Genomic DNA, 23,478 nt, shown 5'->3' on the forward strand with positions numbered 1-23,478 from the left:
CACATGCATCAACCAGTGTCCACAGAAGACCGGGGGTCCTGTTCCCTTTTTTTGCCCCCTTCCTCTCCCTCTCTCTATCTCCTCCTTGGATCTCTATAGGGCGCTTCAAGAATCTTCAATTATCTCGGTCCTTATTACATCTACCCCCTTGTGGTTCCATGGAGCTAGAGGTGGTGGCTTCCTCTTGGTTTGGCCTTTGAGGTGACAGGCGACAGCAAAGACCATACTTCTGTGTTTTTGTTTTTTTTTTTTTTAATTATGCAGTTGTTCTTCTATTGTTGTGAAACCAGAGCAGAGAAAATGTACTGTGTTGTAACCATGTACCCCTGAAGAAGAAAAAGACATGATCTTTTGAAACGCGTTGGGTTCACATCTCTGTCATCACAGTTGATCTGAGGGTTCATATCTCTGTCATCACAGTTGATCTGAGGGTTCACATCTCTGTCATCACAGTTGATCTGAGGGTTCACATCTCTGTCATCACAGTTGATCTGTGGGTTCATATATCTGTCATCACAGTTGATCTGTGGGTTCACATCTCTGTCATCACAGTTGATCTGAGGGTCCATATCTCTGTCATCACAGTTGATCTGAGGGTCCATATCTCTGTCATCACAGTTGATCTGAGGGTTCATATCTCTGTGATCACAGTTGATCTGAGGGTCCATATCTCTATCATCACAGTTGATCTGAGGGTCCATATCTCTGTCATCACAGTTGATCTGTGGGTTCACATCTCTGTCATCACAGTTGATCTGAGGGTTCACATCTCTGTGATCACAGTTGATCTGAGGGTCCATATCTCTGTCATCACAGTTGATCTGAGGGTCCATATCTCTGTCATCACAGTTGATCTGAGGGTTCATATCTCTGTCATCACAGTTGATCTGAGGGTCCATATCTCTGTCATCACAGTTGATCTGAGGGTCCATATCTCTGTCATCACAGTTGATCTGAGGGTTCATATCTCTGTCATCACAGTTGATCTGAGGGTTCATATCTCTGTCATCACAGTTGATCTGAGGGTTCATATCTCTGTCATCACAGTTGATCTGAGGGTTCATATCTCTGTCATCACAGTTGATTTGAGGTTACGCTCACACAACTATATTGTATTTGTCAACCGCTATGTCATGTTATGTCTTTCTATTGAACTTATGCATTGTGGGTCCCCTATCTCTGTCATCACAGTTGATCTGAGGGTTCACAGCTCTGTTATCACACTTGATTTGAGGTTATTCTCACACAACAATATCGTATTTATCAACCGCTATGTTATATTATTTTTATTGAACTTATGTATTGTATTCTTTTTACATGTACAGTAAAATTTATATACTTTTTAACTACTCTGGTGATATTTGTTGCCCTAAAAAATCCCAAATTAGGGGGTCTTGCATATAGCATGAATATGGCATCCAACATAGTGAGATTCTGATGGCATTGAAATACCACTGTCAACCCAACAAGAGACAATGAGCGGCCACAAATACAAATCAAGCCTTGCTCACTCGCTGTCCACCCACTGTCATGCGGCCTGGCCCCTAAAAGGCTACAAACTGGTACCGGTCCATGGCCCAGGGGATGGGGAGCTCTGATCTAGCCCTTTTCTACTGAGCCTGACTTTGCCTGCACCTCCCCTTTCATTTATTGGATATCAGTTCTTTCATTCATGGAGGCTCAGCATCATCTGAGTGTAACCTACGGAGGTCTGCATGCAAATACACCCTGTCCAGGAATGCGCAGTCTTCCAGACTAGCATGCACTTATCAAGTCATTTTCATATTTTTTTATAACTAACTCCTTCCAAGAGCCTGCCCACTGCTTGCATCAGGGGTGAGGACTCTTGAGGCAGGGTGCTGTGAAGTTTTCAGGAAGACATGTAGAGCACCCTGCCGACCCCTCCCATCAGCCATGATCTGCCTGCATTGCATAGAGAAGCAATTAGATCCAGTATTTACATTACTGACTGAATGTCAATAAAATGGAAAAGTTATTTGAATATGTCATTAGCATGCTGATGAAGAAAAGGAGGAACCAAGGAAGGAAAAATATAAGCAGATTACATTTTCAGCTTTAATTCAGCCCCCTGTGTCCCTTCTCCTACTCCAGCTTTCTCACTGTACAGAGAATCTGCATTATATCTGTGACGGTACTAACCATCACTATGAGTGAAAGACAGATAATTAATGGTTTGGATTGCTTCAAGTGTGACAGTAATATTTGTCAACTATATCTTCATATAGAAATATGAAGATTTAATACCACCTTACACAGTGTATTCCATGTATTTGTCTGTGAGAGAGACACACAGACTGTCATTGGCAGACTTCCCTATTGTTTGTGTATTGGGATGGAATGTGGATTGTGCCTGTCTCATTGTTAAATGTTAATGACCTCACAGTGTTCTGTCTGCATTAAGATAAGCTTATTATGGGATGCATATGTGTATGTGCATTGGCTGCTAAGGGGGGGGGGGGGTATTGTCTCACAGTGTATATCTTTGCGTACACTGTATGGGAGTGTAAATCTCTGTTTTCATTGGATTGTGAATGTCAGGGCCTATTTTCAATAAGGGCCACCTGGGTGGCAACCTTGTGGGGGAAAACTGTATAAAAGTCTGTTTCTTGTTCAATAAAGTGGAGTTATACTCCACCCTCAATCTAGAGTCCTGTCTCTCATTGGGGGTATCTGCTACAAGGGATTGCTATGTCCTTCATACTCCCTTGGATAATCACTAAGCTCTTGTAAGAGCTTGTGTAAGAGCTTGTTCCTGTTCCTGCTGCACTCTCTGGGGAAAAAGAGGTTCACCCACGGGAACATGGAGCCTTGTCGTAGGTCCAGGGTGCGTAGGAGACGGCGAGACCCTAACCAAGCTGTGGCGGTTTGTGGGGTCTGAAGTGGTTACGGTGTCTGGTGGAGTGCTTGGAGGCCTCGGGAAGCACTAGGAGAATCCGTCAACGGAGGTGCCCGGTCGGGGTGACGGTTGATTTGTTAAAATATCCCTATGTGTCCAGTGAGCAGGAGGCAACATAGGAAAAAGCAATGTTCAATCAGGTAGTGGCAGAGTGATCTACCAAACAGCAGAGGTGTGTAGCAAAATAATGGCTGTCAAAACTACCAATCCCTTGGTGGGAAAATTAGGAGACTGCAGAAGGAGGCTTGTACGAGTAACAGACGCCGTCCACTCATTACCTCAATCACTTTCTCTAGCAAGCTGATTGCTTCCCCATAATCCTCTCTGTCATAGGCTGCCCACGCCTCCTCATGCCTCTCCTCCACTTCTCTCACTCGTTCCAGCTGGTTTTTTGCTTCCTCATTGGTTGGGCTGCTGAGCAACTGAGGGAAAAAGTAGAAAACCTAATTTTACAAGATTAAGATAGAACATTGTTAGGAGAGAAGTGAAAATTATTATTAATGGTTCCTGAACACCGATTGCCGGAAGAAAAACACATTTATTTCTTATCTGTAAGATGTTTTCAAATTAAAAGTGCGTGAAATACACAAAAAAAAAAGTCACACATTTCTTGCATATCTCAGGTAAAAGACATTCACGTATGACAAAATATGAACAAAAATGTTCAACAGCAACCAATCTGTGACATCATTGACACTTCATATTCATGAGAACACAGCTCTGTCCAATCACTAGAGACCAGTGACATCAACAACATTTCAAATTCATGAGAGAACAGGGAGATGGCCAATCACTAGAGACCAGTGACATCACCAACCCTTCGTATTCATGAGAACACAGCTCTGTCCAACCACTAGAGACAAGTGACATCACCAACATTTCGTATTCATGAGAACACATCCTGTCCAATCACTAGAGACCAGTGACATCACCGACACTTCATATTCATGAGAACACAGCCCATCCAATCACTAGAGACCAGTGACATCATCGACACTTTATATACATGAAAACACAGCCCATCCAATCACTAGAGACCAGTGACATCATCGACACTTCATATTCATGAGAACACAGCCCATCCAATCACAAGAGACCAGTGACATCATCGACACTTCATATACATGAAAACACAGCCCATCCAATCACAAGAGACCTGTGATGTCACCAACATTTCAAATTCATGAGAACACAGCCCATCCAATCACTAGAGACCAGTGACATCACCAACCCTTCATATTCATGAAAACACAGCCCATCCCATCACAAGAGACCAGTGACATCACCAACCCTTCATATTCATGAAAACACAGCCCATCCCATCACAAGAGACCAGTGACATCCCCGACCCTTCATATTCATGAAAACACAGCCCATCCAATCACCCAAACACAGCCCATCCAATCACAAGAGACCTGTGATGTCACCAACATTTCAAATTCATGAGAACACAGCCCGTCCAATCACTAGAGACCAGTGACATCACTGACAATTCATATTCCGGAGAACACAAAGAGCAGTCCAATCACTAGAGACCAGTGACATCACCGACACTTCATATTCATGAAAACACAGCCTGTCCAATCACCCAAACACAGCCCATCCAATCACAAGAGACCAGTGACATCATCGACGCTTCATATTCATGAGAACAGATCCTGTCCAATCACTAGAGACCAGTGACATCACCGACACTTCATATTCATGAGAACTCAGCGCATCCAATCACTAGAGACCAGTGACATCACCGACACTTCATATTCATGAAAACACAGCCCATCCAATCACCCAAACACAGCCCATCCAATCACAAGAGACCAGTGACATCATCGACGCTTCATATTCATGAGAACAAAGCCCGTCCAATCACTAGAGACCAGTGACATCACCAACCCTTCATATTCATGAAAACACAGCCCATCCCATCACAAGAGACCAGTGACATCACCGACCCTTCATATTCATGAAAACACAGCCCATCCAATCCCCAAAACACAGCCCATCCAATCACAAGAGACCAGTGACATCACCGACACTTCATATTCATGAAAACACAGCCCATCCAATCACCAGAGACCAGTGATGTCACCAACATTTCAAATTCATGGGAATACAGCTCGTCCAATCAATAGAGAACATCACAGACACTTCATATTCAACACAGAGAGCAGTCTTATCCATACTACAATACTCACCACAGCCCGGAAATCCTCCTCAGCGTCCTGCGTGTCCCCTTGTTTCAGAAGGATGTTTCCTCTCTGGAGTCTGGCCTGGAGATAATAAACATGAAGATATAAGAAACACTCCAATGTTGGTTGAAACTCCTTGTTTATGCCGCACACATTTTTCTTTAGACGTCATTTATTTTTCTAGGTAGAACTCCTACCAAACACTTCATTGGCAGATGTGAAAAACACGCTCCAAAAAGAAGGAGGACATCACAGTGGAGACCAGGCTGTCTCAGTAATAGTGGGAATCTCCCCGCTGACATCAAGGCCAGCAAGAAAACTCTTTCCTCCCAAAAAAAAAAAAAAGGTTCTGGATGGAGCCCCAGTTTAACGGTCTATGTAAGGTGACCTGCAGGTAGCACTGGGCAGACTGGTCCATCAGGAGCAATGCATGTACACATTATATCCCTAGATTCAGTAACTTACGGCCAGGAAGTCTGGTTTCAGGTCGATGGCTTTGCTGAGATCTGGGAGAGCCGACTTGAATTTTCCCATCGCCAGGTAGACAGTGGCCCGTTTGTAATACGTCAGGTAATTTTTGGGGTCTCCATCTACAAAAGAAGGCGTTACAGTGGGCTATTGTGTCCATACAGAACGAATAGTGGGGCTGACTACTATTCTCTACAGCAAGGGTACAGTTGTTCAGGAACTACAATTCCCATCATGCCTAGTCATGTCTGTGAATGTCAGAGTTTTACAATGCCTCATGGGATGTGTAGTTCCACAACAGCTGGAGGGCCGTAGTTTGAGGATCCCTGCTCTACAGAGTAATCACATTTGTAATCTTGCTTTTAAAGTGTAAGCTCTGCTTTTAACAAAAAAAACGAAAAGGCGAACTATCGCCCTACCCCAGCCCTTCTAAATCTTTTTAGCACTGAGGAACATTCCAGTCTCAAGGAAACCAGCGTGATATCGATTGAGAAGAATGTTTCTTACATATCTGGTCAGTGGGGAAAAATAAAGATCAATGGTGTCAGTGGTTACTTACCCGAGAGGCAGAAATTGCTCAAAGAACCCAGAGCAACCTCTGGAGGAACCCAGGTTGAGAAAAGCTACTCTACACACCCTCCCTCCCCTACCCTGGTCCTGCTGAACGTACCTTCATGGGGGATTAGCTGCCACAGCCCATGCACCTAGTGTGGCATTTCAGGGATCTGAAATCCCCATTCTCCTCCCCCTTTTTCTGTAGGGCTTTCAGGACAGATCAGAGCAATTCCAGTTGGTCAGCACTGGCACATGACCGCATTGCGCAATCAGAATGGCTCTGATCTGTCCTGGAGGCTCTACAAAAAGAAGAAGGTGAGGGAGAGTGGGCATTTTGAATCCCTGAAATGCTCCACTGGCTATGTGGACACCAACAGTTAATCTCACCCATGAAAGTAAGAGCAGCGGGACCGGGGGGCGGGGGGGGGGGATGGGAGGCTGATTAGTGGGGAGGAGGTTAGTTCCCCTTTTTATTTTTTGTGAAAAGGTGAACTTACACTTTAAAGGTGAACATAAGCAAATATTGTGCAAATACATTCATATTCTTCCTTGAATCTTGGTGAGCTCTGCGTATTTCTTCCAGATCTGTGCAGTAATCCCGTGTGAGACTTTCCTCTGTGCAGAATCTTCCTGTAATAAAGACCGGTTACTGCTGAGATCTCTCCTTGTGCAGAGTGACCGGTCCTGTCTCGACCCCCTCCTGTATAAAGACCAGCCTCTCTCCATATGCAAGGTGACTTGTCTTGTCTCCGCCCCTCTCCTGTAATAAAGACCAGCCTCTCTCTGTGCACGGGGTAACTGGTCTGGTCTCTGCCCCCTCCTGTAATAAAGACCGGTCCTTCTCCTTGTGCAGGGCGACTGGTCTTCTCTCCATTCCCTCCTGTAATAAAGACCGGTCCCTTATCTTGTGCAGGATGATTGGTCTTGTATCTACCCCCTCCTGTAATAAAGACCAGTCCCTCTCCTTGTGCAGGGTGACATGTCTTGTCTCCGCCCCCTCCTGTAATAAAGACTGGCCCCTCTCCTTGTGCGGGGTGATTGGTCTTGTCTCTGTCCTCTCATGGTGCAGGGTGACATGGCTTTTCTCCACCCCCTCCTGTAAAAAAGACTGGCCCCTCTCCTTGTGTAGGATGACTGGTCATGTCTTCAACCCCTCCTGTAATAAAGGCCAGTCCCTCTCCTTGTGCAGGGCGATTGGTCTTGTCTCCGTCCTCTCCTGTAATAAAGACCAGTCTCTCTCTTTGTGCAGGGTGACTGGTCTTGTCCCCGCCCCCTCCTGTAAAAAAGACCAGCACCTCTCCTTGTGCAGGGTGATTGGCCTTGTCTCCGTCCCCTCCTGCAATACTTTAAAGATCAGCCTCTCTCCTTGTGCAGGGTGACTGGTCACATATTCTCCCCCTCCTGTAATAAAGGCCTATCCCTCTCCTTGTGCAAGGTGACTTGTCTTCTCTCCGCGCCCCTCTCCTGTATTAAAGGCTAGCCCCTCCCTTGTGCAGGGTGACTGGTCTGGTCTCCACCCCCTCCTGTAATAAAGACCGGTCCCTCCCCTTGTGCAAGACGACTTGTCTTGTCTCTGCCCCCCCACCCCCCCCCCCGCCTGTAATAAAGACCAGCACCTCTCCTTGTGCAGGGTGATTAGTCTGGTCTCCGCCCCCTCCTATAATAAAGACCAGTCCCTCTCCTTGTGCAGGGTGACTGGTCTTGTCTCTGCCCCCTCCTGTAGTGGTTGGAGCTGCTGGGCCCCTCACCTATCTGTGCGCTTTGCGCAGGCTATGTACAGCACAGTGATGATGCCACGGCTGCTTTTACAAGATGATATCTGGGTTTGTTAAAGCACTGGTTACTCATAAAGCGGATTTATATTCTCTGTGGCTATTGGGAAAGTAGTACTGAACATGGAGAACACCCTACATTTGGTAAGGGCTTTATGCTTGTTTTTTAAAGGGAATCCAAACAGAATTGTAAGCAATGAGCACACTTGTAAGTACTTATCTGATTGTTGGATTTAGCTGGTAACAGGGTCTCTTTAATTCTGTGAACACAGTATTATACTCACCAACAGCGGAGTGATAATGAGAGAGCGCTTCGGCCAGTTGTCCAGCAGCCAGGAGCTTGCGGCCCATCTCCAGGTGGTTCTCTATTTCAGCCTGGCTGGCCGCCAGCACTCCTGCTGGGTAAAGAACATGCGTCAGAGACCCATTGTTACAGGACAACACCCAGAAATTTTCAATTGGAGTGAATTCAATGCACATACGACACCTTTGGAACACATGTCAAATGCAGATCAGAAGATTGGCTTTAACTGAGCAGTACACGTGGCGGTGTCTTCATTTGCATTACGCTGCAATTCTTTGGATGCAGCATGTCCTATGAGGTGTGAACCCAGCCTAATAGGGACGTGGCTCACAGCAGGGGTCTGGTGTGTCCCTGTTCTCTGTTTCAGGGGCGAGTCAGGCCCGAATTTTTGCCTGAATTCGATTCTGAAATGGTCTCCCATCCAAGTACTAACCAGGCCCGACCCTGCTTAGCTTCCGAGATCAGACGAGATCGGGCGTATTCAGGGTGGTGTGGCCGTAGGCGGGTTCTGAAATGGAGCCAAAGACGCACAAGTCCCCTATGCCGCCATGGAGATGTGTAAACCGGCGCCACTGAGAGCCAGTCACACTCTCCTGTCATGCGAATAGATGTGTGGAAACCTGCATCCAATTCTAGTGTGAGCCCAGCCACAAGGTAAGTTTGACCTCTAGGCAAAGCCGTTCAGTGCATCCTTTTCTTGTCAAACGCTGGGTTTCCTAGTCAAACACAGTTCTATGCATCTGAATAAAAACTGCAGGGTCTAGAACTCCCGGTCAACACGAACCCTGATAGCAGAGGAAGGAAGCAGCGGATAGAAATTACACTTAGTGCTCTAGATTGAGACAAGTACACACTATAGAGGGATATGCTTTGTTCAGATTTCATGTCTGAGGTTTACAATCACTTTAACCACTTCAATACCGGGCACTTTCACCCCCTTCCTGCCCAGGCCAATTTTCAGCTTTTAGCGCTGTTACATTTTGAATGACAATTGCGCGGTCATGCAACACTGTACCTAAACCTAATGTATGTCATTCCCTCCTCCCCCCCCCCCCCCCCACAAATAGAGCTTTCTTTTGGTGGTATTTGATCACTGCAAGGTTTTTTCTTTTTTGCTAAACAAATAAAAAAAGACCGAAAAGTTTGAAAAAAAAAAAAAGTTTTTTTTTATGTTATACAATTTTGTAAATAGATATGTTTTTTCCTGCACTGATGAGGCCGCACTGACAGGCACTGATGAGGAGGCACTGATGGGGTGGCACTAATATGCGGCACTGATAGGCAGCACTGATATGGAGCATTGGTGGGCACTGATAGGCGGCACTGATAGGCGACATTGGTGGGCAATAATGGGCACTGGTGGGCAGCACTGATGGCAATGATGGGCACTGGTGGGCAGTACTGATGGCAATGATGGGCACTGGCGGGCTCCCTGAGCCCGGATTGCCATCCCTGGTGGCCATGTTGGGCATCCCTGGGGTCATGGGTGGGCATCCCTGGGGTCATGGGTGGGCATCCCTGGTGGTTCTAGTGGTTCTAGTGGCACCCCCCCAAGGGTCTGCACTGGTAATCAATGATCTGATTACCAGCACAGAACCCCTCCTGTCAGGAGAGCCGCAGATCACACACACACATATATATATATTATATATTGCAAAGTCGATATATCAAGGGCCATTCTGCACTTTCCCCGATATATTGGAATCGGCCCCTGAGGTTACCGATATTGCCGATATTTCGGTAAAGTGCTGTACCGGAGTGATGCCTGCAGCTAGAGGCATCACCCCGGTACCGGCGTCCATAGCCCACGGTCGGCTGTGTTGTAATGACAACTGATGTGGCTGAGAAGCCGCTCGGTGGTCATTACAAGGAGCGGGAGGGGACGCCCCTGCCATCGCCTTCCGCGGCTCGCTTCGGTCTCCCGTCCAACAAGGAGACCCGGGCATCCTACTAGCATGGCGGCCGAAGAGAAGACCCGATCAAAGCCGCATTCGGCTCTGATCGGGTCTCCATTATTTATATATATACACACACACACACATACATATATATATATATATACACACACACACACACACACACACACACACACACACACACACACACACACACACATATATATATATATATATATACACACACACACACACACACACACACACACACATATATATATATATATATATATATATACACACACACACACACACACACACACACATATACATACATACATTATAAACATATACACACACCAGTGGCTCACTTCTGCTGTGATTACACACAGTGGAAGTCCATCAGCAGGTAACAGGGACTCGATGTCCACCGGCACTGCCGATCATCAGCCAGAGAGACAGAACTGTAATCTGCCTATGTAAACAAGGCAGATTGTCATTCTGACAGGAGGGAAGGCATAGATCCTGGGTCTCTGCAAAGAAGTGACTAGAATCCATGCCTTTCCCTAGTAAAAGCACCCACAGTTTAGTAAAAAACTGGCTAGGCACACTTTAAATCTTCCCTAGATGTTAAACCCCTTCCCAGGCAGTGACATTAGTACAGTAACAGTGCAAATTTTTAACACTGATCACTGTATTAGTGTCACTGGTTCCCAAAAAGTGTCAAAAGTGTCAGTTTTTTTGTCCGATTTGTCTGCCACAATATTGCAGTCCTGCTATAAGTCGCTGATCGCCACCACTACTAGTAAAAAAATAAATAAAAATATCCCATAATTTGTAGACGCTATAACTTTTGCGTAAACCAATCGATATACACTTATTGGGATTTTTTTTTTACCAAAAATATGTAGCAGAATAAATATTGGCCTAAATTCATGAAGGAATTTGATTTTTTACATCATTTTATTGGGAATGTTTCATTGCAGAAAGTAAAAAATGTATTATTTTTTTATTTTTTTCAAAATTGTCGCTCTTTTTTTGTTTATAAATAAAAATAAAAAAATTGCACAGGTGATCAAATACCACCAAAGAAAGCTCTATTTGTGGGAAAAAACAATGACATCAATGTTATTTGGGTACAGCGTCACACGACCGCGCCATTGTCAGTTAAAGTAAAGCAGTGCCGTATTGCAAAAAATGGCCTGGTCTTTAAGGGGGATACATTTTCTGGAGGTCAAGTGGTTAATGACAGTCTCACCATCCAGCTGAAGGTCCAGGATGACACAGAGGAGGGAGAGAGAGGACAGGACTCTGCTCATACCGCGCCGATCACTCTCCATGCTGGCTGGGCAGTCTGGTGCAGGATGGCGTGGTCCTCTTCCTGCTAGAAGGGGGATAAAAAAAATGTTGTATATAAAAAGAGGGAGGGAGAGCGAGGAACTAAGATGAAGAGAGAGAGGTGGGAGGGGGAAGAGAGAGAGATGGGGGGGGGGGAAGAGAGAGAGAGGTGGGGGGGGGAAGAGAGAGAGAGGTGGGGGGGGGGAAGAGAGAGAGAGGTGGGGGGGGAGAAGAGAGAGAGATGGGGGGGAAGAGGGGGGGGGGAGAGAGAGGTGGGGGGGAGAAGAGAGAGAGAGGTGAGGGGGGGAAGAGAGAGAGGTGGGGGGGGGAGAAGAGAGAGAGGTGGGGGGGGGGGAGAAGAGAGAGATAGGTGGGGGGGGGGAGAAGAGAGAGAGGTGGGGGGGGGAGAAGAGAGAGAGGTGGGGGGGAGAAGAGAGAGAGGTGGGGGGGGAGAAGAGAGAGAGGTGGGGGGGGAGAAGAGAGAGAGGTGGGGGGGGAGAAGAGAGAGAGGTGGGGGGGAGAAGAGAGAGAGGTGGGGGGGGGGAGAAGAGAGAGAGGTGGGAGGGGGGAGAAGAGAGAGAGGTGGGAGGGGGGGAGAGAGGTAGGTGGGGAGGGGGGGAAGAGAGAGAGGTGGGGAGGGGGGGAAGAGAGAGAGGTGGGGAGGGGGGGGGAAGAGAGATAGGTGGGGAGGGGGGGGAAGAGAGAGAGGTGGGAAGGGGGGGAGAGAGAGAGGTGGGGAGGGGGGGGAAGAGAGAGAGGTGGGGAGGGGGGGGAAGAGAGAGAGGTGGGGAGGGGGGGGAAGAGAGAGAGGTGGGGAGGGGGGGGAAGAGAGAGAGGTGGGGAGGGGGGGGAAGAGAGAGAGGTGGGGAGGGGGGGGAAGAGAGAGAGGTGGGGAGGGGGGGAAGAGAGAGAGGTGGGGAGGGGGGAAGAGAGAGAGGTGGGGAGGGGGGGAAGAGAGAGAGGTGGGAGGAGGAGAGGGAGAGAGAGAGAGGTGGGATGGGGGGGGGGAGAAGAGAGAGAGAGGTGGGATGGGGGGGGAGAAGAGAGAGAGAGGTGGGATGGGGGGGGGGGGGAGAAGAGAGAGAGAGGTGAATTCCATACCCCTGGTCTTCGGGGGGTCACAAAAATAGAAACTGGGACTACATGGTAACCAAACCTAGATGACTGGGCTTTGTCAAGGACGTCTTTGACCAGGATAGGGGTTCATGGAGACCAAACACACAGGATCACGAAGACTGGAAGATTAGAGGCAGAGGACACAGGGCCACCAAAACTGAATGACAGAGGGGGACGGTGCCACCAAAACTGAATGACAGGGGGGGACGGGGCCACCAAAACTGAATGACAGGGGGGGCGGGGCCACCAAAACTGAATGACAGAGGGCACGGGCCACCAAAACTGAATGACAGGGGGGGACGGGGCCACCAAAACTGAATGACAGGGGGGGACGGGGCCACCAAAACTGAATGACAGGGGGGGACGGGGCCACCAAAACTGAATGACAGGGGGGGACGGGGCCACCAAAACTGAATGACAGGGGGGACGGGGCCACCAAAACTTAATGACAGGGGGGATGGAGCCACCAAAACTGAATGACAGGGGGGGACGGGGCCACCAAAACTAAATGACAGGGGGGACGGGGCCACCAAAACTGAATGACAGGGGGGACGGGGCCACCAAAACTGAATGACAGGGGGGACGGGGCCACCAAAACTGAATGACGGAGGGCACGGGCCACCAAAACTGAATGACAGGGGGGGACGGGGCCACCAAAACTGAATGACAGGGGGGGACGGGGCCACCAAAACTGAATGACAGGGGGGCACGGGGCCACCAAAACTGAATGACAGGGGGGACGGGGCCACCAAAACTGAATGACAGGGGGGCACGGGGCCACCAAAACTGAATGACAGGGGGGACGGGGCCACCAAAACTGAATGACAGGGGGGGACGGGGCCACCAAAACTGAATGACAGGGGGGGACGGGGCCACCAAAACTGAATGACGGAGGGCACGGGCCACCAAAACTGAATGACAGGGGGGGACGGGGCCACCAAAACTGAATGACAGGGGGGGACGGGGCCACCAAAACTGAATGACAGGGGGGGACGGGGCCACCAAAACTGAATGACAGGGGGGATGGAGCCACCGAAACTGAATGACAGAGGGCACGGGGCCACCAAAACTGAATGACGGAGGGCACGGGCCACCAAAACTGAATGACAGGGGGCACGGGCCACCAAAACTGAATGACAGGGGGGGAACGGGGCCACCAAAACTGAATGACAGGGGGGGACGGGGCCACCAAAACTGAATGACAGGGGGGGACGGGGCCACCAAAACTGAATGACAGAGGGCACGGGCCACCAAAACTGAATGACAGGGGGGGACGGGGCCACCAAAACTTAATGACAGGGGGGGACGGGGCCACCAAAACTGAATGACAGGGGGGGACGGGGCCACCAAAACTTAATGACAGGGGGGGACGGGGCCACCAAAACTTAATGACAGGGGGGATGGAGCCACCAAAACTGAATGACAGGGGGGGGACGGGGCCACCAAAACTTAATGACAGGGGGGGACGGGGCCACCAAAACTTAATGACAGGGGGGGACGGGGCCACCAAAACTGAATGACAGGGGGGGATGGGGCCACCAAAACTGAATGACAGGGGGGGGATGGGGCCACCAAAACTGAATGACAGGGGGGACGGGGCCACCAAAACTTAATGACGGGGGGGACGGGGCCACCAAAACTTAATGACAGGGGGGGGGGGGGGGGGGCCACCAAAACTGAATGACAGGGGGGGATGGGGCCACCAAAACTGAATGACAGGGGGGGGATGGGGCCACCAAAACTGAATGACAGGGGGGGACGGGGCCACCAAAACTGAATGACAGGGGGGGACGGGGCCACCAAAACTGAATGACAGGGGGGATGGGGCCACCAAAACTGAATGATGGGGGTCATATAGTCACTGACCACAGACCCCCCAGTGTGGAGTACCTAATGAAGTATCACCCAGTATTCCCCATTCCATCCCCATGGTGACCTGTACTCAGATACACCTAGACAGCCATACAGTCACATGACCACAGACAGGGGGGGTTAGGGGAGGGAGGGGGTCATACACATTACCTGCTCTCCTCTGTCACTCTGCACTGTACATTCTCTGTACCTACAGCTTCCGCTTCCGGATGTCAGATTTTACACACTCGCCAACCAGCTCCAGGCTTCCGGAAACCCTGGCCAATCAGAAGTCAGGCTACCATAGCGTGGGCACCCCTGATTGGCCAAGTGTCAAAAGCCGTGTTGACATGCCACCGTCACACCTTCTTTTTTACTTTTCACTATCTTCATCCAGGTATTCTACCGACGTTGTGGGAGGCTCCTGATTGGCCTTACTTACACTCCTTCACTTTTCATTGGTTGACAGGCTCGACTCCTGCCTGCTCTTTTATTGGCTACTGAGCAAGGCCCGGTGTTCCGTGAGAATTACCTACCCGTGAGAAAAACCTACCCCTCGTCACTTCCGGTTCACGGCACTGTATGGAATGCAGCTGTTACATTAAAACAACTGTGCTGCAATACGAATCATCTCCGCTCCTGTGCCTCTCACTTCCCTGCTCTCGGCAAGTAAATATAAAAGCGGCGGCGGCTGTATGAAAAGATAAATCACGGAGATGCCAGCCGCTTTTATATTTACTTGCCGAGAGCAGGGAAGTGACAGCCACAGGAGCGGAGATGATTCGTATTGCAACCCCGCTGTTTTATTTAACCGCCGCGTGGGTAGGTTTTTTCCACGGTACACCGTGCTATTTCCATACTAGTGCGCATGCGCACTAGTCTGCTCCTCTGTCGTCCCTTTAGGTATCCGGCCCTTTGAGCATGCGCACTGCTGCGCTGCTCAGCTGTTCCTGGCCGGAAGTGACGAGGGGTAGGTAATTCTCACGGGGTAGGTAATTCTCACGCTACACCTGAATGTGTTGCTGTCATCACACAGCATATTCTCGTCACCTCGTGGCCTCTCATTGGCTGCGAATCTCCCGGCTGCCAATCACTGAACGGGCCACGCCTCTTGCGGCTCAGCCAGCGCCGGTGTACTGTGCCGATTCGGCATTACACCGGACACTTCTTATTAGCTACAGTGTCAGTCAGAGAAAGTCCCGCCTTCCCCTCGCGCTTATTGGCTGTTGCGCGTCGAAGTGCTTCTGTCGGTGGCCGCGATTGGCAGGATAGGGGGTGCGGTAAATTCTTGCGCTCCTGTAGTGGAATGATTGTGTGAGAATGGCGCCCCCTGGAGCGCAGAATGAGGTACTACACCTTAGATGGAGCAGAAAAGGGATCAAACCAGGCCAGGTTATTGTGTGTCACTGGGGAGATTTCCCTCCACTTCCTGTCCTAGATACACCACAGGAAATCTCTTCTCACAGGTGTCCCAATCATTTCCTTTTCCGGTGACACAACAGGAAGTAAAAAGAAATTTTCTGAAATGCACGTTAGACAGACCCGGTGTCCCCATTGGCAGATTTCCCCCTCAATTCCTGTCACGGTGACACAACAGGAAGTAAAAATAAATCTTCTGAAAAGCAGAGTAGACAGACCCGGTGTCCCCAGAGTCAGGAGGCTGCAAGCATTATGTAAGGCCTCAGACACTGCTGGGATAAGCAGACAGTATAATGCTCAGTGACAGCGCAGATATAATTTAGGGTGGATTTGAACCCAGAAAGTGACAATGTGCGATCATACAGGAACATCTAGAAATGCTTTGTTTTATAGGTAACCTATCAGTGCTGCCTATCAGTGCCCATTAGTGCTGCATATTGGTGCCTCCTTGTCAGTGCCATCTCATTAGTGCCCTTCTGTGCTGCCTATAAGTGCTCATCAGTTCTGCCTATCAGTGCCCATTAGTGCTGCATATTAGTGCCTCCTCATCAGTGCCCATCCATGCTGCCCATCGGTGCAGCCTATCAGAGCCACCTAGCAGTGCCACCTATTAGTGCCTATCAGTGCTGCCTATCAGTGCCCATTAGTGCTGCATATTGGTGCTTCCTCATCAGTGCCTATTAGTGCAGCCTATCAGAGCCACCTATTAGTGCCTATCAGTACCACCTATCAGTGCCACCTATTAGTGACTATCAGTGCTGCCGATCAGTGCCACCTATCAGTGCTTATCAGTGCTGCCTAGCAGTGCCCCTTAGTGATGCATATTGGTGCCTTCTCATCAGTGCCCATCAGTGCCACCTATTAGTGACTATCAGTGCTGCCTATCACTGCCACCTATCAGTGCTGCCTATCAGTGCCCATTAGTGCTGCATATTGGTGCCTTTCTCATCAGTGCCCATCGGTGCAGCCTATCAGAGCCACCTATCAGTGCCCATCGGTGCAGCCTATCAGAGCCACCTATCAGTGCCCATCAGTACCACCTATTAGTGACTATCAGTGCCACCTATCAGTGCCCATTAGTGCTGCATATTAGTGCCTCCTCATCAGTGCCCATCCATGCTGCCCATCGGTGCAGCCTATCAGAGCCACCTAGCAGTGCCACCTATTAGTGCCTATCAGTGCTGCCTATCAGTGCACATTAGTGCTGCATATTGGTGCTTCCTCATCAGTGCCTATTAGTGCAGCCTATCAGAGCCACCTATTAGTGCCTATCAGTGCCACCTATTATTGACTATCAGTGCTGCCTATCAGTGCCACCTATCAGTGCTTATCAGTGCTGCCTAGCAGTGCCCCTTAGTGCTGCATATTGGTGCCTTCTCATCAGTGCCCATTAGTGCCACCTATTAGTGACTATCAGTGCTGCCTATCACTGCCACCTATCAGTGCTGCCTATCAGTGCCCATTAGTGCTGCATATTGGTGCCTTTCTCATCAGTGCCCATCGGTGCAGCCTATCAGAGCCACCTATCAGTGCCCATCGGTGCAGCCTATCAGAGCCACCTATCAGTGCCCATCAGTACCACCTATTAGTGACTATCAGTGCCACCTATTATTGACTATCAGTGCTGCCTATCAGTGCCACCTATCAGTGCTTATCAGTGCTGCCTAGCAGTGCCCCTTAGTGATGCATATTGGTGCCTTCTCATCAGTGCCCATCAGTGCCACCTATTAGTGACTATCAGTGCTGCCTATCACTGCCACCTATCAGTGCTGCCTATCAGTGCCCATTAGTGCTGCATATTGGTGCCTTTCTCATCAGTGCCCATCGGTGCAGCCTATCAGAGCCACCTATCAGTGCCCATCGGTGCAGCCTATCAGTGCCACCTATCAGTGCCCATCAGTACCACCTATTAGTGACTATCAGTGCCACCTATCAGTGCCCATTAGTGCTGCATATTAGTGCCTCCTCGTCAGTGCCCATCCATGCTGCCCATCGGTGCAGCCTATCAGAGCCACCTATCAGTGCCCATCAGTGCCACCTATTAGTGACTATCAGTGCTGCCTATCAGTGCACATTAGTGCTGCATATTGGTGCCTCCTCATCAGTGCCCATCTGTGCTGCCTATCACTGCAGCCTGACAGTGCCCATCAATGCCACCTATCAGTACCTATTAGTGCTGCATATTAGTGCCTCTTCATCAGTGTCATCTAATCGGTGCCCATCAGTGCAACCTATCAGTGCCTCCTCATCAGTGCCCATCAGTAAAGTAGAAAAATTACTTTTTTTACAACATTTTATAACTTAAACTGAGAAAAACTTTTTCTTTTGCTTATTTTTTTTTTTATAATTTTTAAGAAAACCGCTTGTCAGTAAATGTTTAGTGACCTTAAAATGGAAGTTTAGTTATAAAATGAAGTTGTGCTCCGTCACGTCAGGCTGGGCCTCTTTAGCAGGAATGAGGATGTAAAACATTAATAAGTTAGTGCCTATATTGTATAAAATCCAGCAATACATGGCCCCTCCCCCCTGCTCTGCACATGCTCAGTTGCTCTCTATTTGTAGGCAGTGGGCACTGTGCCGAGTTTGTAGAGGCCAATCTGCTGACTAGAGATGGCCTTGCGGTTCGCCCGGCGGTCGGTTCGCAGTGAATTTTGCTTGTTCGCTACCCGCCAATTTTGCGGACACATGACGTTGTTCGCGGCGGCCATATTAGTTTACATTGGGGAGAACTTTGACCCATGACACAGCCGTCAGGTGGAACAGGACAGCCAATTGAAACATTGCAGCACATGGACAGTCCCCCTACCTTATAAATAGACCAGAGCTGTCTGCCATTTCACATTCTGCTTTTTGTCAGGGTAGGGAGCTGTATGCATCAGGGACAGATTGTCAGTGACACAAATTGCTCTGTTAAGGTCCACAAAAGTCATTTAACCACTTTACCACCAGAGCATTTTGCTGTCTTACGTCTGGGCCACTTTTTGCGATTCGGCGCTGTGCGACTTTAACTGACAATTGCGTGGTCGTGCAACGCCGTACCTAAACGAAATTGACGTCCTTTTTTTCCCACAAACAGAGCTTTCTTTTGGTGGTATTTGATCACCTGTGCGATTTTTACTTTTTGCGCTATAAACAAAAAAAGAGCGTTTATTTTGAAAAAATAACAATATTTTTCACATTTTTTTATATGAAATTCCCCCCAAAAAAGATGTAAAAAACAATTTTTTTTTTTAATTTTTGGCCAATTTGTTTTCTGCTACCCATGTTTGGTAAAAAAAAAATCGCAATAAGCGTATTTTGATTGGTTTGCGCAAAAGTTATTGCGTTTACTAACAAAGGGAAAGATTTCTGTCATTTTTGGTGTTTTTTTTTTTTTAACGAGTAATGGCGGCGATCTGCGATTTTTTTTGCGGGACTGTGACATTGCGGCGGACAGATCGGACCCTTGACTGACATTTTTGAAACTTTTGGGGGTACCAGTGACATTACTGCAGTAATCAGTGCTATAAATATGCACTGTTACTGTAAAAATGACACTGGCAGGGAAGGGGTTAACTTTATTGGAGAGGGAGGGGTTAATATATGCCTGGTGCTTACTGACGTGTGGGGGGGGAGGTGACTGTGTGAGACAGGGACAGATCGGATGTCCAGCTATGCTGAACACTCCGATCTGTCACTCCCTGTCACTGAGGAGATCCGCCCTCTTGTGTTTACACAGGCGGGCGGACCTCCACACTGGATCCCCGACGATCGGGGCAGAGCAGCGGCGATCGCCGCTGCTCCTCCCCTGGCCCGACTCCCGCTGTGAATGAAAACAGCGGGAGCGCCCCTCCGGCGGCGCGCGAGCGCCGCCTACAGGGGAAGAGTCTGGCGACGTAGGTCTACGTCGTCAGACGGGAACGAGCCACTTTGCCGCAGTACTATTCCAGTACTCAGCGGTAAAGTGGTTAAAGGGCTGGTATTGGTATAAGTGTGCAGTGCACTATATAGGGGTGTAATCCACATTATAATATACTTTGTAATATAGAAAGCATATTATAGTGGATTTGTATTGTGCACTGTGCAGCATTCTGACAGGTGTGGTGACTGAGCGTTGCTGCAGCAATACTACAAGCAGTGTGATAAACCAGTGGCCCCCCAATACCACATATTGAAGTGGGGTGTTATTTAACAGTTTACTTTTCTAAGAGTGTATTTTAGTCCTGCAAAAATGTGGCCTCTTTTGCTGTGTTAACAGTGCTACACACAGTGACAACAGTTACTGGCCAATTATTTGTAGAACTGGTGTGATCAACCTGTGGCCCCCCAATACCACAGATTGAAGCAGAGTGTTATATACCTTTTCCCAGATATACTGCGTTTTTCTCTAGAGACCTTTGTCACAGGGTAATTTAAAAACCAGACTTGGTTGAGTGGCTCACTCAGCCTTCCTCTTCTGCACCCTCCTCATCCTCTCTATCTGCACCCTCTTCACTCTCTGCTTTGTGCACCCCCAAAGACACCACCACTACCATACTATATATATATATATATATATATATATTTTTTTTTTTTAGCAAAGACCCTAGAGAATAAAATGGCCGTTGCAATTTTTGATGTCACATGGTATTTGCACAGCAATTTTTTCGATTTTTTTTTTTTTTTTGAAAAATCTTTTTTCTTCTTTTATTAATAGAAAACATAACAAACTACAATACAAAACACAACTTCAACAAACAAACAAAAAGATATGTCACAGTGCAGCAAAGCCAAAAAAAGGACCTACAATTATATGATTTATACATTACTCGGTCAAGTACAGACAAGCGAAAAAAAAAAAAAACAGCCGAGGAATGACATGACAAAAAACATCCATGAGCTCAAGCATCCAAGGACATATTGGAAAGCTGTCGAAGGTTCCGCCTTTTTTTTTTTTTTAAATACAATTTAATGAATTTTAATGCAAAAAAAAAAAAAAAAACACAAAATATAACCCAATTTTTTGGTAAAATATAAAAGATGATGGTACGCCAAGCAATTAGATACCAAACATGTCACGCTTTAAAATTGTGCACACTCGTGGAATGGCTCCTAGCTACGTTATTTAGAAATCTCCATAGGTGACGCTTTAAAAATGTTTGGAGAGCTATAGAGGAGGTCTAGGGCTAGAATTATTGCTCTCGCTATACCAATTGCGGTGATACCTCACAAGTGTGGTTTAAACGCCATTTACATATGTGGGTGTGGCCTATGTATGAGTTCGCTTCTGCGTGCGAGCACAAGGGTACGTGGGGCGCTTTAAAAAAATATTTTTTTTTTATTTTTACACTTTTCTTTTAATTTTGTATATTTTTTTAATCACTTTTATTCCTGTTACAAGAAATGTAAACATCCCTTGTAATGGAAATAAGGATGACAGGTCCTCTTTATGGAGACCCCACATCTCTCATCTATACTGGAAAGCATGAGTTAAAAAAAAAAAAAAATGTGATCTCAGGCTTTCCAGCAAAAAAAAAAAACTGGCAGTGATTGAATTACATCGGCCTGAGCCAGGAGTGAGGCCATGATATCACTTCCAGCCTCCCAGGGTCATAGAGATGTCTGGGGACCATCTGGTCCACGGCCAGCTCTATGGTAAAAAGGCATTGCTGCCAGATCTGACCTCGCACTGGAGAGGCACCAGAGGGTGGCGGGAGGAGGGGTGACGTCCCCTCCCACCACCTGTAAAAGTAATCCAGCAGCTAATCAGCCGCTATGATGGCTTTTACAACACAGGGAATCGCCGGCTAAAAAAAAAAAGATATCTGGATGAAGCCTCTACCTGCAGACATCATCCAGATATCTTCACTCAAAGCCCAGGGCATCATATGACATCCACCCGGGGAGGGGGGGGGGGGGTGGTTAAAGCGTAATTAAACCCTCCTATCCTTTACAGCCAAGGAAGCTGCTTCTGTTTGATCTGCCATGGTGCTGCACATGTGAGCAGTGATGACACCGGCCATTTGATGATTTGACAGTTTGGTTAAGAACACAAGCAAATGTGATAGTTAGCAATCCCGACATTCCAGGAATGTAACTGTTTTTCGAAACAGTTAAATCGATGGGTTTAGTTGCGCTTTAGGATTTACTGCTGTTCAGGAGCTCTGGGCTTCAGCAAAATGGTGGCTTTCAGCAAGAAGAAACAATGCTGGAGGCAATTTGCAGACACACACTAATTTTGTTAGCATAAATTTTCATGTGGAATGTACGATCCTTGCTGAAGTTGTGAGGGGTAAAGTTTCATTTTATTCATTACCGGTCATTATATATATATATATATATATATATAAAGAAGGAGGAGACAATACAAACTATCACAAAAAAATTAAGACAATACAAACTATCACAAAAAAAAGAAAAAAAAAGGAGACAATGCAAACTATCACAAAAAAATAAAAAATAGACAATAGAAACTATCACAAAAAAAGGAGACAATACAAACTATCACAAAAAAGAAGACAATACAAACTATCACAAAAACATATAAAATAAATAAAACAATCACAGAAAAAAAATGAAGACAATACAAACTATCACAAAAAAAATGAGACAATACAAACTATCACAAAAAAAAAAAAGGAGACAATTATTATATTATACAGGATTTATATAGCGCCAACAGTTTGCGCAGCGCTTTACAATGTGAGGGAAGACAATACAGTTACAGCACAGTTCAAAACAGGAGGAACTAGAGGGCCCTGCTCGTTAGAGCTTACAATCTAGAAGAGACAATACAAACTATCACAAAAAAGAAGACAATACAAACTTTCACAATAAAAGAAAAATAAAACTATCACAGAAAAAAAATTAAGACAATACAAACTATAAAAAAAGGAGACAATACAAACTATCACAAAAAAAGAAGACAATACAAACTATCACAAAAAAAAGAGAGACAATATAAACTATCACAAAAAAAAGAAAAAAAAAAGGAGACAATGCAAACTATCACAAAAAAATGAAGATAATGCAAACTATCACAAAAAAAAGAAAAAATAGACAATAGAAACTATCACAAAAAAGAAGACAATACAAACTATCACAAAAACATATAAAATAAATAAAACAATCACAGAAAAAAAAATGAAGACAATACAAACTATCACAAAAAAAAAGGAGACAATACAAACTATCACAAAAAAAAAGGAGACAATTATTATATTATACAGGATTTATATAGCGCCAACAGTTTGCGCAGCGCTTTGCAATGTGAGGGAAGACAATACAGTTACAATACAGTTCAAAACAGGAGGAACTAGAGGGCCCTGCTCATTAGAGCTTACAATCTAGAAGAGACAATACAAACTATCACAAAAAAAATTTGGAGACAATGCAAGCTATCGCAAAAAAAGAAGACAATACAAACTATCACAAAAAAGAAGACAATACAAACTATCACAAAAAAAGAAGACAATACAAACTATCACAAAAAAGAAGACAATAAAAACTTTCACAATAAAAGAAAAATAAAACTATCACAGAAAAAAAATTAAGACAATACAAACTATAAAAAAAGGAGACAATACAAACTATCACAAAAAAAGAAGACAATACAAACTATCACAAAAAAAAAAAGGAGACAATACAAACTATCACAAAAAAAAGAGAGACAATATAAACTATCACAAAAAAAAGA

The 23,478-nt window shown here is 46.7% G+C and overlaps 1 protein-coding gene across 3 annotated transcripts in view; it reads right to left on the minus strand.

Moving 5' to 3' along the window:
* LOC309553206 (dnaJ homolog subfamily C member 3-like) overlaps positions 1 to 14,689 on the minus strand; it is a 38,941-nt gene extending 24,252 nt beyond the window's left edge. Inside the window, exons 1-6 of one of the 3 annotated variants that reach the window (XM_082254158.1) lie at positions 14,577 to 14,689; positions 11,359 to 11,484; positions 8,186 to 8,296; positions 5,572 to 5,696; positions 5,113 to 5,187; positions 3,196 to 3,339 (exon numbers count right to left, since the gene is read on the minus strand). In XM_082254158.1, coding sequence (XP_082110284.1) covers positions 3,196 to 3,339; positions 5,113 to 5,187; positions 5,572 to 5,696; positions 8,186 to 8,296; positions 11,359 to 11,440 — 537 coding nt within the window. In that variant the 5' untranslated portion in view covers positions 11,441 to 11,484; positions 14,577 to 14,689. Of the gene's footprint in view, positions 1 to 3,195; positions 3,340 to 5,112; positions 5,188 to 5,571; positions 5,697 to 8,185; positions 8,300 to 11,358; positions 11,485 to 14,576 lie in introns of all 3 variants that reach the window. The other 2 variants (XM_082254156.1, XM_082254157.1) reach the window with 2 other exon arrangements.
* Between the last annotated feature and the right edge of the window lie 8,789 nt (positions 14,690 to 23,478).

Source organism: Pelophylax lessonae (genome assembly GCF_965119305.1).
Source record: "Pelophylax lessonae genome assembly, chromosome: 4".
In the NCBI taxonomy this organism is placed as follows: domain Eukaryota; kingdom Metazoa; phylum Chordata; class Amphibia; order Anura; family Ranidae; genus Pelophylax; species Pelophylax lessonae.